General features: G+C 40.5%; 1 protein-coding gene across 2 annotated transcripts in view; it reads right to left on the bottom strand.

Annotated features, from left to right (window-relative positions):
• Positions 1–14,881: 14,881 nt before the first annotated feature.
• THSD4 (thrombospondin type 1 domain containing 4) overlaps positions 14,882–16,728 on the bottom strand; it is a 610,875-nt gene continuing 609,028 nt past the window's right edge. For both annotated transcript variants that reach the window (XM_075069580.1, XM_032791936.2), the window contains one exon: positions 14,882–16,060. In XM_075069580.1, coding sequence (XP_074925681.1) covers positions 15,918–16,060 — 143 coding nt within the window. In that variant the 3' untranslated portion in view covers positions 14,882–15,917. The remainder of the gene's footprint in view (positions 16,061–16,728) is intronic.

Raw genomic sequence — 16,728 nt, 5'->3', positions numbered from 1 at the left:
ACTTTGGATCTAAGGCTGGGGGGGGGGGGGGTCCCTCTAGTCTATATGAATCTGAGTACCCTGTAAAGCATTTTCCATCCTGATTTTACAGAGATAATTTTTACTTTTTCTTTCTTTAATTAAAAGCTTTCTTTTTAAGAACCTGATTGATTTTTCCTTGTTTTAAGATCCAAGGAGTTTGGCTCTGTATGAAGCCTCTCAAGGCAACCCAGGGAGGGGCAAATCTGGGGGGGGAAAGGAGGGGGATGATTCATTTCTCCTTGTTTTAAGACCCAAGGGGTTTGGGTCTGGGTTCCTCAGGGAAGCTTTTGGGGGAACAGAAAGTGTGCCAGACACTAAATTCTGGCTGGTGGCAGCGTACCAGACCTAAGCTAGTAATTAAGCTTAGAAGTGTTCATGCAGGTCCCCACTTCTTGTACTCTAAACTTCAAAGTGGGGAAAAAACCTTGACAATCAGGAAGACACATCACAAATGCATTGTAAAAATCCACTGTTGTAGAATAGTGGGCTTGCTCACTAAACTGGACTAGCACAATATAGCATTCGGGCACAATTGTATGACAAGTATACAGTAATGGCTGTTTCTGTTTGTTTTACTATGCAGTCTCACACACACTTACTTTCAAGCTTTGTTCCTGTAAACTATATTTACAGCTAACTACTTGTTTCGTATCGTTATACAGGTTTTTTAAAAGAGGCATTTCTATCATGAGCTTACCTTACTCCTTTTGCCAGCTGGGTAAGAATAAAATCTAGCCCCAGTGAGGAAAATCTGTTCTCCTTTCAAGTGGGGATAACTTGAATGTGCAAGAAGGCATCCCAGAGACATCAAAACTTCGTAATCCTAGATGCACCCTGGACCCATCCCATGGAAAATCTTTCCATTGACTTTAATGGGTGTTGAACCATGCACTTAAAAATCTTAGGGCTCAGTTCCTCCAGTGCCGTCCCCCCTCCACACCTCTAGGCTAACTGCCCACTTCTCTCAGCCAAAGGGCTTATTTTATTTTGAACACAGACAAATATGCCTGGTAAAGTGTTACCAATCAGAATGATACAACACTAACTCCTGTGACATACCAGCCAGCAACTATTTAAATTCAAACACCACTGGAAAGCAGATATTTTACTAAAAGTTCCTTTGACACAGGTTACATTTACATTGCAACCCCTGGTATGATTTGCAGCGGACATGTTACGTTGACATATCCACGCTAGCTAGCTTGCTAAAAATAGCAGTGAGGATGTAGTGGGACAGGCTAGGTTTGGAACATGAGGATATACCCAGGGAGGCCAAGCAGGTTTGCACAGCTAGCACCTTCACTGCTATTTTTAGTAAGCTAGACTAGCGCAAGTGTACACAGAGCTTAATTTTGCCAGGGCTGAGCCCCAGCACCTCTAGACTTGGCAGTTCATAGCCCTGGTACCTCTGGGCTTGCCACATCAGTTATGAAAGTAAAAAAATTGCTTGAGCCCAAGCATCTCTTTCGTTTCAAATTAATCACTGGGTACACACAAGCTGCAAATTACTCTCTGAGTTGCAGAGTAGATGTAGCCACAGTGATGGTTCTGACCTCCTACAGACAGGTACGAAAGGTTATTCTCAAGAAAACCTGTTTAGTTTGTGACACTTCAGACTCAATATCATTTAGAAAAAAAGCCACCAGACCCATTTGTGTGTGGGTGTGGGGTTGTGGCAGGGGTGTTGACTGGCTTTAATAGGCATGGAAAGCTCAGTAAGGTATGAAATCTGCTTTAACACTGTGATCCAAAGTCTCAGTTGATGTCAGCTGGCATGGTTCCACTGATTTCAGTGTCAACTGCAGTTATGCCAGTTTACAATAGCTAAGGACATGACCTCCATACATTAGTCACCAGGAGAGTCACCTGGACTCCTTTAAAAGTCAAAAGGGAAATTAAATACAAAAAATAGTGCTAGTGAAACATTAAGGCCAGAGGGCAAAGTACTGTGAGGCAAACTATATCCAAGCTCTATGACACTGATGGAAATTCTGCAACCTAGCCAGATAAATTTAACAAGCTGTCCTAACTTAGGATTCAGAGTAAACAACCACTTTAGGATGCATGGAGCAGTCCTCTCCTCTCAGTGCTATTGTTTCAGACTTTCTGGAAAGTTGAGAAGACACTGATGTATTTGTCTAGACTCAGGTCAAGTTTTCAAGGTTATGTGCACATTGATAATGGCAAGGAACACTCATTTTTTAAAATGAAATCTGCAGAATGGCAGAACCTACATGTTGCTGATTTAAGAATGGGCACACAAAATTTAGGGATTTCCTATCTGTCAAGTCCACTGCTCTTATCCAAACTATCCACATCTAGGAACACAATTGCCCAAGTCTATGTAGTCCTCTGACTACACATAATTCTTTTTCCCTCAGCAGGCCTGCTCATAGTTACCCCTTCACTCTTACCTTGTGTTTGTCTTCTTCTATCAGTCCCCTGTCTGATGTCTTTTGTACAAGACATCCTTTAGGAGTTGGCCGTGAGGGAGAAACAGAGGCACTCTCTTCCTTTCTTTCCCATATTTACTTGGAGGGTAGAGAGTTAAAATGGCTTCTGCAGGTCATCTTGAACACATGGGTAAGCTCACCCAGCCAGGGATCCTGAAAAATACCAAATACCATGTGACTTCAACCACGTTACGAGGCTCACTGAAATTTGAAAATGCATCTATTTTCCCCAAGTACCCCAGCAAACAAAGCAAACAAAAACCTTTGTTGTAACAGTCACGCAGCAAAAAAGATGTATGGCCAATTTTTGACCGATTTTTGCCTCAAGAAATTTTGCAGGAAACTTTACATTTGAGGAAATGCAACACAGACGGAGCTACTATAGGTGGGTGCAAAACTGGTTGGAAAACTGTTCCCAGGGAGTAGTTATCAGTGGTTCAGTCATGCTGGACGGGCATAACGAGTGTGGTTCTACAGGAATCAGTTCTGGGTCCGGTTCTGTTCAATATCTTCATCAATGATTTAGCTAATGGCATACAGAGTACATTTATAAAGTTTGCAGATGATACCAAGCTGGGAGGGGGTTGCAGGTGCTTTGGCGAATAGGAATACATTTCAAAATGATCCGGACAAACAGGCCAAATGGTCTGAAGTAAATAGGATGAAATTCAATAAGGCCAAATGCAAAGTACTCCACTTAGGAAGGAACAATCAGTTGCACACATACAAAATGGGAAATGACTACCTAGGAAGGAGTACTCCAGAAAGGGATGTGGGGGTCATAGTGGACCACATGCTAAGTATGAGTCAACAGTGTAATGGTGTTGCAAAAAAAGCAAACATCATTCTGTGATGTATTAGCAAGAGTGTTGTAAGCAAGACATGAGCAGTAATTCTTCTGCTCTACTCTGCTCTGATTAGGCCTCAACTGGTGTATTGTGTCCAGTTCTGGGTACCACATGTGGAAGAAAATCAATCCTCACTCTGAGTTTGTGTGCAACATGTCGGAGACAGTTTATTCTCAAGCAATTGCAAGGGGGAGAGTATGCACGGACAAGGATTCCTCCTTCCTAGGCAGGTCTCTGATTTACAAGCAATATAAGGCAAATATTTATACCTTCCTGTTACATGCATCAACGGCTAGCACCGTGGTTTATCCTTTGTTTATACAAATTTTCAGACACGACCTTATCTCAAGGTTTCTGCTTAAATCAGAATTCCACCCTTATCAGCTAAAGCGAGACAAGAAAACTAAAGCGGAGGTGAAAACAGCATTTCGTACAACTCCTGCATTGTTAGAGTTGGAGGCCTCTCTTAATTCTGCTTCCATACACATTTCAGGAAGGATGTGGACAAATTGGAGAGAATCCAGAGAAGAGTGACAAAAGGTCTATAAAACATGAGGGAAGATTGAAAAAACTGGGTTTGTTTAGTCTGGAAAAGAGAAGACTGAGAGGGGACATGGTAACAGTTTTCAAGTATGTAAAAGGTTGTTACAAGGAGGAGGAAGAAAAATTGTTTGTCTTAACCTCTGAGGACAAGACATGAAGCAATGGGCTTAAATTGCAGAAAGGGACGTTTAGATTGGACATTAGGAAAAACTTCCTGTCAGGGTGGTTAAGCACTGGAATAAATTGCCTAGGGAGCTGTGAAATCTCCACCATTAGAGACTTTTAAGAGGTCAGACAAATTCCTGGCAGGAATGGTCTTGATAATTAATCCTGCCAGGAGTGCAGGGGACTAGACTAGATGACCTCTCAAGGTCCCTTCCAGTTCTATGATGCTATGAAAAGGCTTGCAAAATGGCAGATTTCAAAGTTTTAAGTAAGAAAGCTTGGCATAGCTTTCCACTAGTCACAAAACCATACACAATGCTGTATTTGTAATGGGATTGTGGCACACTTTAAGTCAGCTGGAAAGCCAACATGATTTCAGCCATTGCAGAGGAGGAAAAATATCATTATCCAACAGTTCTGTGAAAACACCTGGTAGAGATATACAGTCCAGTAATAAGCCTGGCACTTTAGCAGACTTGAATGGCTCTTAATGGCTACACAGCACTGTTATGGCCACACCTTGTTAAATATGCAAATTACAAACAAAACTAAAAAGATGTTCTATCGGCCCTCCTACAGAAATGCAAACACAACTTGGCTTATCTCTCTTAACAACCTTCCTAGATTGTTTAATTGCAGCTCTAGCAGATGCGAACAAAAACACCTGTCAAGATTACAGATTGCACTGGTAGGTAAGAATCAATGTTGTTTGATTTCTGGATTGAAAAATAGGAAACACTTTGCAGTGTATTGGATAGAAGTTTGATGTCATGTGTTGTCAGTCAAGAGCACCTAGTTTGTAAGCCACAACTACATACTGTTCTGTGCCTTGGCTAAATAAATGTATTATCTAGGTGACTCAGACAGAGACAGATAAGCTTAAGGCTAGAGTCTGAGTTTAATTCCTGAGAGTATAATTGTGGGCAAAAATACTAAATATGTCGTAGTGGTTTTCACCAGACACTCAAAGGCGGATATAGTATCTCTCAGAGCAGCTAGTCCATGGTCTCTATGCAGGGAGGATGCCAGCCAAAGCCAATCCTGCTGCAGTCACACCTCCTGCCTTCTTGTGGCAAAAAAAAAAAGGACTTCCATTGTCACCTATCCTTTCCTCAAGGAGTGCAAGGCAAACATACTCTTTAATTAGAAGGCTTTTCTCAGGAAAGAGTAATATTAGAGCTAGTCTATCCAGAGCTGGAGCATGTCTTCCTGTGTAAAAGCTCTGGAGGATCAACATTAAACTAAAAACTAGGGTTTGTTAGAAATTTTCCACCGAAACTTCTTTTTGATGAAAAATTGATTATTTTTTTTTACTAACTTTAATTTTTGAATTTTTGTTGGAAAACTAAAAACGTATGGGTTTTTCAGTTTTTTGATGAAAAGACTAAATTTTCCAATTAAAAAAAACAAAACACCACCCCATTTTCTCACCAGCTGTACTGAAAATTCCACTGGTCTTGAAGCTATGGAGTTTCTGCTACATAATCCCTTTTGGTGGATTAATCTAATCACAGTGCCACTTAGGTTTGTCCCCTGGCCTCCTCCACCATGGGAGAAGAGGTGAGTCGAAAATTGAGTGGCTTTACAACTTGGTGCCCAGGGGGTCACAGCACCAGTCAGGTTTGGGACCATAGCTTCTTCTCCTTGCTGCTGCCATGAGGCTGGTTCCTGCATCAAAGCTCCCACAACAACCCCAGGGACTTGCCCAACCTCACCCCCATTTCTAGCAGCGTGAGCACTGGTCACCTCACCAATGGTACACACCATGCATACAGCCACAGATAAAACTGGGTGGGGCTACTTAGTGCTTAACTCTGCCTGATGGGAAGTAACTGAGTACTTGAGTGGGATTTCCAATCTCCTCCCCCACTCTGTGACACAGCTGTGAGAGAATGGTCTGGCTCAGAGTCCATTACAGTCCATGATAATTAGTATTCGTTGTTTGTGTGGCCAACCAACCCATGGGCACACAACTATCTCTGATTAAAATTCCTACCCTGCCCTCATATGTGCAGCAACTGTGGATGACTTTTGACAACAGACATGCTAAAGGATGCCAGTGAACTGATAGATTTATTGAAAACAACTGATTACTTCAACAACTAAGTTTAACTCATGCCCTTTTGGAACACTGATTAACTTCCTGACTTCTTTCAATGTTCCCAGTGCGACACAAAACAAGAGGAGATAGTCCTCAGTAAGATACAACCTTGTCTCATAATTCATGCACTCCAGAAATAAATCAAAGAGGAGGATCATGTCAAACATGCATGTGATTCCAGCACCCTACTTGAACAGATTTTGGGCACAGTTTTAAGCAAAAGGAACAATGGATCTTAGAAAAAACATCACAGTCCCAGAAACAGTGTCACTAGTGGCAGGATGGTATTTGGTGCCTCTGTTTCATGGCTATATAGGAGACTCTTTTCTGGTAGTAAAGGCATTTGTGTGTGTGTCTCTGGACTTACCTTTAGGCAACTGTCTGATTCTGAGAAATCCTCCTAAGCTTCGGTCTGTACAATCTTAACTAACATTTTCAAGGCAACAGCAGTATTAAGAAACAACTAACGAGCATTTCAGAGTCCAGGGCTGTCCCTTTTGCTGGGCTTTCTAGGGCAACAGCACTTTAACCAGCAGACTTTCAGGGTGTATTTATAGCCCACAGAGGGACGTTTGTCCCATTTTCCCTAATTTAACTCATTCATCAAGAGCCAAACCATGCAGATGTTTTTCTTCAAGAGTAATTAGCCAGGTCAAAGGGACTAAAGCCCTTCCGAACACGGCTTGCACCCATCCAAGGGTTACAAACCAGGCTAGTTCCCAAGGCGCTTAGTCCAGCCACATTCCAAGTCCTGGGGTTCTGGACACAGAGGTAATGAAACAAAATGTTCCCTGGTTTCAGACGCCAAACACTGGCAATTTCCCCTCCTGAGCCCCCAGGAAAAGCGCTCACACTTCGTGCTCACCAGGGTAGCGTTGAAGGAGCTATAGCCATGAAGCGGTTAAACTGTTCTTCAAGGCGGGCTGGGGGTGTCTGTCATTGCTCCGGGATGGCAGCTCATGAACTCCTAACGCTGGGGCAGCTGCTTTACCACAGTCACACGCCCACTCAGTTAGCAGAAGCAGGGGCGCTAGGCAGGTGGGACTTAGCTGATGGGCATTTGCTGGCAGTCCACAGGCCCGGTGCCTTGGCCCCGCCGCAGCTCACCTCTTGCTGCCTTGCATTGCCCTGTGCTGCCTGGCTGCCGGCTCCAACCTGCCACGCCACAAGTCTCTTCTCCTCAGCTCACCGCATGCCTGCCCTGTGTGCTCCCCTTTGCCTTCCATTGGGCTGAGCCCGCCCACCAAAAAACCAAATAAGGGCCCTAACACGCTGTTTGTCTCAACCACCCCACTGCTCACGCGGCTTGTGTGCGCTACTCCTTCCCCCAGGCTACATCCGTTAGACACGTTGACTTGTTATTTCCGTGTGTGCCCCATCGTTGTAGCACCATCTCGTGCCGCATATCTTACACCTAGAACAAAAAAGAGTCTCTGCTCCAAAAAGCTTACCGGCTGTTTGTACAGCGCCTAGCACAGGGGGTTCATGGTCTGTGTCTGGGGCTCCTAGGCACTAGAATAATACAAATAAAAATTAATAATAATGCATGCAAGTCAGAGAACATTCTCTAGTGTTGATTGAAATGGCCACCCCAGGACCCTGTGATGCCAATTGGCAGAGGACACAGCGGTACATAAGGGTTACAGGGCTCTCCGGGGGCGGTATTATCTTCATACAGGTTCACCATACAATGTCTTGTAAGATGTGTACTGAAATCCAGTGCTACACTGATCATCTTTGCAAAAAGTATGTGCAGATAATATGTAAGGAGATCGGTGCACATCTGTATTGTAGACAGATATGTATATATTGGAAATTATGTGTTTAAAGCAGGGGTTGGCAACCTTTCAGATGTGGTGTGCCGAGTCTTCATTTATTCACTCTAATTTAAGCTTTTGTGTGCCAGTAACACATTTTAACATTTTTAGAAGGGCTCTTTCTATAAGTCTATAATATATAACAAAACTATTGTTGTATGTAAAGTAAATAAAGTTTTTAAAATGTTTAAGAAGCTTCATTTAAAATTAAATTAAAATGCAGAGCCCCTGGACTAGTGGCCAGGACCCAGGCAGCGTGAGTGTCACTGAAAATCAGCTCGTGTGCCGCCTTCAGCACGCATGCCATAGGTTGCCTACCCCTGGTTTAAAGCATTGCCATTACAGGCAGGTGACCCAGAGGTCATATGCCTTAAGATGGGTTCCAGGAGGTGACAGACTTACCACTGTGTACTGTGTGCCTTACTATGGAAATCTATTTACATACTGAGTCAAATGCTAGTGAGAAGATTATGCATCTGAAGAAATGAAGGGATTTTTTACCCATGAAAGCTTATGCCCAAATAAATCTGTTAGTCTTTAAGGTGCCACTGGACTCCTCGTTGTTTTTGTGGCTACAGACTAACACCACTACCCCCTGATACTTGAGAAGATTATGAGCACTTCAGGTGATGAATTTAGTGGGAAGAGGTGACTAGTGGGTGGGAGGGAACACAGTTTAGGGAAGAAGGGCTAGCAGCCATCATCTGGGGAGGTAAGCTGCCAGCAGGTTGGTTTTATGAAACCTCAGCCATCCTGGTTAAAAAACACTGAGACAAGAACTTAGGATAAGCAGAACCTTATTAGACAAGCAGCAGCTCATTAGTTAAGTTTATGCTCTAGAATGTGTGTTATGATTTAAGTGGATATGTAACCCTCCTGTGGCCAATATTTCTATGTGATATTATTTGACTCTGTTCTTTGTTAAATCAAGTCATACCTGCTTTCTCTGTGAACAAATCCACGTGCTGAGTTAAGTGGAGCTATGTCCTACAGGGTAACTGCTAAACCTTGGTGTATTGTTCCTTTTGGACCAGAGGATCTGTGGCTGTCCAATGGCTAGGCACTCTAGGAAGATGCTTGGAGGACTGGGGTGAGGGGCAGGAGGGTGGAGGGAGTATGCCAATTGCTCGCCTGCAGAGGGACAGCAAAGCCTACATGAGCTGAGAGGGGAGGACTTGTGTTGCTTGTGGCTGATGGAGTCTAGAAGCTGATCCCTACCAGACACAGATGAGTCTTCCTCATGCTAAGGACAGGTACAGTGGTTCACAAAGCTGGATAACCCCAGGAAGCACTGCACTCTGATTTGGATGGTTCTGATCCTACCACCAGGTGGAGGCTCTGGCTGACTGGTGTCTGGGGTTCCCCCCAGGGCTACATGGATCCTAGTGCCCGGCCGAGTGTGGTAGTGGGTCTCCCCTGTACATTTCAGCGTCCACAAGGATGCTGGGGGGAGGGAGTGGTCTGATCTGGTGCCTGTTTTGCCCCAACCAAACCACCACCAGTTCCCATTCTGTCTGCCCTCCCTCCACCAAGCAGTCCCTTCTTTGGCTGCTTCTGATACTACTGACTGGAGCACTGATACTCAGATTGAGGCTTGAGAGACAAAAGTGGCTCTTTAATGGGTCTCCTGTGGCTCTGTGCAGCACATGATGTTAAAACACTGATTTAATTATTAACTAATCTGGCTGCTTTTAAACTATGTTATGAACTAACTGTAGTTGATAAAATAGTAATACTTGGTCAGATATTATAAATAGTAAAGGAAACAATGAATTCACACTACTGTGGCTCTTTGATCACTAATTTGACTTCTGAACCACTGAGGTCTGAGTATCACTGGGTTAGAGTCTACGGATGGCTATTCTCTGTGGTTTTTCCACAAGGTTCTCCAAGGTCCTCCATGGCTAGAGGGGGAGGGCATGCACCCCTGGATCCTAGTGTCCCCAGAGGAGTGGGCAAGTCCCTCCCGCACAGCCTTACAGTTGTCTTCTACAGCGCCTGCATCAGGGGAATCCTCTCCCTTCTGGAATGGCAGTTTTTAGGACTGCTTTACACCACTCTGGCCATTTTACCTGGCAAAAAGGAGCCAGAGCTTCTCAAGGGAAGTGGAGGGAGAAAATAATTTAAAATTGGGCAATGTAATTGAGAACATACGGTAGGAAACAACTTGGTTTGGAAGCAGGGAGGAGATGAAGACCTATCAGTAAAAGGCTCTCTTTTCCAATCTCTAATAGGTATGATTGTCTATCAGGAAACCAGGATGTCACTGTCAATACCCTGTAAGGTTATAGAGCACAGTGTTATATCTCTTGTGGCAACATTTCTATATTCTGCACAGTACTAGATATGGCATGTTAATTAGATCCCTCCAGGGATCTATTCAACTGTTGATATGTATGTTTAACTCCTGTGTAACTGGAGTTACATAGGGTTCACCAAATAGGAAATAAACCATGTCACAAAAGCTGATCTTTAATTACTTTATTTTTCACAATAATAAAAAATAAATTAGTCATAAACAAAAATAGTTAACTTTTTCCATCAAAGAGAAAATGTATACAATATGAAAAGGATGCTGTACAGTTCAGGTTCGGGTGCATTGCCAGGGATACATATTCCTGAACTAGTCACAAAGTACTTTTAGCTTATACTCCCGCTTTAAATCCACTCAAGAAACTGGCTAATCAGAAAATTACAAAATGGTAACTATGGATTTACAATATGACATATATATATATGCTATAAAATTCCATGAAAACTTGGGTTAGTATGATAAAAGACCTGGATAAAAATGTAGATGGCATATGTAAATAAATACACATTAGGTCCCTTTAATAAAAATCTGCATATTCTAAATAATTGAACTATTTTGGTGCAGTGGCTTGTTCCATAGACATAGCTCAAAATACATATTTCCTATAAACATCTTGTATTTACAAATAACAAAAAATAAGTTATAATAAAGTATATCCTTCTGCCAAGATGGATGACTGGGTTAAGGTGAAATATAAGTAATTTTACATATATAAAGTAGGGGTTTTGTGTCACTCAAATCGAGGCTTGATGATCTGCACAGTTAAGGCCCCAGTCCTTTAAGACATAGGTGCTGGAACTAGAGGTGCTGAGGGTGCTCCTGCACCCCCTAGCTTCAAGTGGTTGCCATCATATACAGGGTTTACAGTGTGGTTCAATAGCTCTCAGCACCCTCACTATACAAATTGTTCCAGCACCCCTGCTTAACAACATCCCTGATGACTTCAGGGAGGGTCAGAAAGGGCACCTACGTCACCCCAAGATGAGCACATTGCAGGGTCAGTTCTGAAGAGACCCACACAGTGCACCATGACAAAGCAGGCTAATGAAAGCAGTGTTGTTAGAAAGTCACTGGGAAAGTGTTGAATTTTCAAAGGAAATAACCAAGCCCAAAAGATAATGGGAGTTTGCATTTCTCAATCCATTAAAATTCCAAGGAGTCTCCATTAAAAAAAAAATGTAACTTGCAGTAATATACTTCCTTGTGTTTCATGGAAAATTGACAGAGGGCCAAATTCAGACCTAGTGTTAGTGGATGCATTTCTAATAAAGTTGCACTTGCTTTCACCAGGTCAGAATTTGACCCAATAATTGTTTCTTATCATGCAAATTAGTTTGCCTATTTAAAAACACTAAAGATGAAAATGTTAAGTGTTAGTAGATTACTTTGATTCAGCTCCCTAAATAGAAACTAACATAACCCCCACTGATATATTCTGTAAGCCATGTTAGGAACAAAGGAAGTTTACTTTCAGCATTCATTGTTTGAATTTCCCAATTAACTACCTCAGAGAACGACAAATGCTTTTATAGAGAGGAGCCAAAAGGCATTAAACACAGCTGTGCCATAAAAACCAAGTCCTGCAAAGATTTTTTCTGCTACTGGATCTATACATGATTGCTCTAATGAAACAGCAGATGTTGTATGTGAGAATACAGAAGCATACATACTTTCATAATTGTGTAGTTCTGGATACTCTGGGTTCATTGCACAGGAATTCATTCAGTAGTTATTTTAATAAAATGAACGACCAAGGGTTCAGGAGCTGGTTGAACTAGCAGGAGACTAGCTCTACTAATAACTAGTCTTATTTCTGACACAAACTGATAAAAGCTATTTTGTTCTCCTTAACTACAAACAAAACAAAAAAAACAAACTTGTATAATTCCCACAGCTGTGCCAGCTAGTCCTCTGTTCATGGTAATAAAATGGTCTTATCACTTAGCACTGCTCTAAACATCAAACATTCTTGTTGAGTAAGCAGGTATGGCAGTAGCTATTAGCACTCCAAACCTGAAAACACTCCTGAATGTGAGTAGTCCCACTGAACTCAGTTAAATTGTGGCTATCTTATCCATATGTGCCTTGTCTATGAACTTTTGAGTTAAGACATCTCTAAATTACAGCAAATATTTTCCTACTTAAAAGGACCCAATTTTGGATCTGTACCATTTGGCTATGGAAATGGGATCATATAAACATTGTAAAAACAACATTAATGCTAGACCCTGCTTCTATGCAGCCTGACGTATTATGCCCTAAAGACAGTTTATTACATTAGGTGTAATTATATGAGTGTGTTGAAATCATGGCTGGGTTCTGTGATGTTCATGCAAAACCATGCAAACCTTGCCCTCTTGCTTTTGCATCACCCCTCAAAATCAGCCTCTGTCATGTAAGATCAAAAAACTGGGTTCTCTACAGATGTTTGAGAAGCCAGATGTGGGGCTCCCTTTGTTGAGTGCTGACTTCAGGTAATCACCTTTCACCATTTGCCTTATATTGATGATCCACATATTGTCCCCACAGTTACTCTGATCTTCTATTTTATCCCAGATCATGTAACCTGAAGATTTGAAAGGTGAGAAACAATGTTTTTTTCTACTATATATTAACACACAATAAAGAAAAGGTGTTGTTCAAATTAATGAGCCTGATTCTGCACTTCCTTACACTGGTTTTATACCAGTGTAACTCGGCTGAGATCATTAGTGCCATTCCTGATTTACATCAATGTAAGTGAAAGAATCAGGAACTGTACATGGTGTCAGGTGAAACTGGAGCACTGCTATATAAAAGCAAACATGTAATAATTAAAATGCAATAACTGTTTTAAATGAATAGTTTTAAAAGTGCACTTCATGTAACAGCGAAATATTACCATCGATAATATTAGTCCTTCCGCATCAGTGTGTGTAGAAAAGGAGAGTTGATTAGTTTATATTCTAAAAACATCTATCATAATTACAGTGAAATTTGCCAGTGACGACAAGAGATTAAATCTGGCCACAATCAGGTTGAGTCCTTACTGCATGGTGTTTAATTAGGTGAGACTAATACCATTAAAAAAGTATATATGAAAACTGGCCTTACATCAGATATCTCAGTTTAGATATCAATATAAGTGACCACATTCAACTAACAAAGCAACAAATCTGAGGAGTAATACAGGGTATAAATACATAGATACATACCCTTTTATACTTGGCTGCTATGAACTTTGCCGTCTTCAATGGTAAATTAATGGAGCCTACAAAAAGATAAATCCTTCTAAGCCATCCAACTGCCACGTATTCAAGAGCAACACGTTTTATAACTTGCCTACACACCGTGTAAGGCACCACGTTCACAGACCTATTTACCAACTCACTGTTCAGCTTAAATTATTCATCTTATCCAAAGATATGTGCAAACTGTTTATGGGTCATATATTATCGTTGTGTGAACTATAATTTCTTTCTTCATCTGGGATGTAAATAATCTTTTTATGCTACAGATACTTTCCTAAAGCAGATGAAATACACTTCTCATAAGGAAAAACAGAAACAATAAAACTAGATATAGTTTGTCAGGATTTGCTACAATGTGACATTCATATGAAAGTTTATATTTACCACCCTTGGAAATTTGACAGTTCCTCCCCATAATTCTTTGGTCAAGAATCTACTGTATACAGTGTAATCTCAGATCTTCAAGAGCTATAGAATGTCCTTGGTGGTGACTTTTCATGACATTAAGGCATAGGACTGAGAAGGGATCATTAACTCAAAAAAAAAAAAGGTATATAATTAGTCTTTCAATTTCATTCAGGTCACCCATTGTTTAAATTAGAGGGTAATCGAAGTTCTAATGACATTTAATAATTTCTAATCACAAATAATCATTATTGTGACATCAAATTTTAGAGACAAAGGAGAACTCCCACTAATTACAATAGGGACTCCTGATCAAACATTGATGGTACAATAGGGCTCAGAGATAATCAACATAGGACTAGCATAAAGCTCAACAGTAAACATGTATCAGGTATAAACAGGATTATTTGGCACCATTTTTGAATTCAGACAGTGGACACCTTAAAAATGGACTTAAGATTAAAGATATCACTAGGTTTTAGAGTACATTGCAATGAGTAATTCAATAAGCAAGTTATTTTTTCCCCACCAACAGAACTCAGCGCTACTTACACAGAAATATTTAAAAAGACTCAATAAAAGTGGATGAACTGTGAAATTTTCAGGTAGTTTAATACCTTTAATCTGCACTGAATGCCTTTGTCTGCACTGAATGCCTCATTGTTTAGCTCTAGCAAATTCCAGGACTGAGTACAGTAAATGTAGAAAATGAAGATCATCTAAAACAGGGGCAAATCTGTAACCATTCTTGACTGGAACAGGAAGACATAATGTAAATAGATGCTATTCTTTTAGAGTAAGTTTACTGAGGAACAACACAGGATGAAAACAAGACAAACTACACTGTAATAATCCTTCAACAGGGAGGAGTCAGGATTTCCTTAATACAGACCGCCAAACTACTGCACTAGCAGTTAGTGTGTACATACATAATATATATATATATATATATATATATATATATATATATATATATAAAAACCAACTACAGACGGCTGATATCAAAGGGTTATGAAAACATGTTAGAGACAGAGGGCCAGATCCTTTGGTGGCAGCTTCAGAAACTGATGGCAATCCTAACTGAATCTTATACACGTTTGGATTGATCTTACTACTTACTGAACACTTCTATAATGAAAAATCATTGTGCAGCGAGATTGCTACATCATGGTGGAAGATTCTCTGTTGGTGTAAACTGACAATTTAGATCAGTGGAGGAACGTCACCCATTTGAGCTTCAGCTGTTAGCATCACATGTTAAAGAGAAGACTTAAAAAGACTTAAGGGCACTGTGGTGGGTAATATATTGCTTTCAACATCCATATAGAATTACAGGCTATAACTGTAATGCACTAGTTTATGAATTAGATACAAGGCACTTACAGGTAGTCAATGTGTGTACATTTGCTGCTTAGTTGATGGCAGGAAGTTAGTGAAAGTACAGCAGAGAGAGCTTAATCATGACACTAATTTAGTATGAAGGGTTGAGGTAATTAAACACACATATTAGGGTGCTGGGAAATTGAGCTTAAATGGGTCCTAAGGATGCTGGGATTTTTTATGACATAACACTTATGTACGTGTTCTACTGATACCATCTACTAATTTACGTCCAAAACACCCAAGAAGGGTTGGTACTCAGCAAATAATTGTGCTGCTGTATCTGTACTGGTCAAACATCTCCAATAAATGCATTTGACTGATTTTCCTTTGATTCAATTCATAACAAGAAGGGTGGTATTTTCCTTAAATAACAATTATTTGATGAACAGATGCATACAATAGTATCAGTAAAAAATAATGCTTTAAAAATCACGGTTTTACAATGAACATTTTAAAAAGCCAAAAAGCTCCTATTATATGCTGCATGTTATGTGTGAGACAACCATAATCTTGATGTGCTGAGCGATATGGAAACCATCTCTTTAAGAAGGTAGAACCTGTCGCAGTCCAAACAGTAACACTGTTTATGTTCCCGTATCGAAGTTAAATATGGACGCTACAGGTGATGGAGTAGTTGTTATCTGCGTCCTAGAAAACCTGATTGTCTATTGGCCACCTTTGTGCAGGATGCACAACAAGCTGTCTTGTAATAGGTATAGACACAGAGCCGGGCCTGTACCACCACATTGCAGTTGTAGTATTTGTCTTTGCAATTTTCATCTGGGGGAAAGAAAAAAAAGTAGAGACCTTTATGATTCAGAAAGATTATGTTATCAGAGCTGATTATGGTAGAGTGCACATTTATTTTTAAAGATTTACTGTCAGGTGAAAAAAGCATATTTAAAAATAGCCTACTGATGTAAGTAAGTTAAATTATTAAAACTATAACAACGTTCTTTATTTGAATATATTTACAAAAAATGCACATATTTAAAAAATCTACTTTAATTTTAACGATCTGTGTTTGCTTTTTACACTTAATTTGGCTTGAATAATGAAAATAGACTAGACAGTAGCACTTGTATTTATAGTCAAGTTTGTGTCATTTTCACTTTCAGATTCTCAGGTAATAAATACCATGCTGCAGGGTTTGGGTGGCTAATGCTTCAGGGGAATATTAATAGTACTGCTAACCCCAAGCACTGAAAACTCATGAATCAGGCCCCTCACAATCACAAGATTGGCTTATAAACATTGAGATTTTGAAAAATAATAAAAGTTGGATTCTTTATATTTGCCTTCGGGGTTCTGAGCCACTAGGATGCACTCCATTCACATTTAAAAACCATGAGGGCTAGAAGCTTGCTTTTTTGATGAAAACTGAGATTCTCACATAATCACATAACTCAAGGAGCAGGGATTTTAAGAAAAAGACCAAACAACACAAG

Source organism: Chelonoidis abingdonii, chromosome 9, assembly GCF_003597395.2.
Source record: "Chelonoidis abingdonii isolate Lonesome George chromosome 9, CheloAbing_2.0, whole genome shotgun sequence".
NCBI classification, from domain to species: domain Eukaryota; kingdom Metazoa; phylum Chordata; order Testudines; family Testudinidae; genus Chelonoidis; species Chelonoidis abingdonii.
The sequence above is the reverse complement of the archived record's forward strand: the minus strand, read 5'-3'. Positions and strand labels throughout refer to the sequence as shown.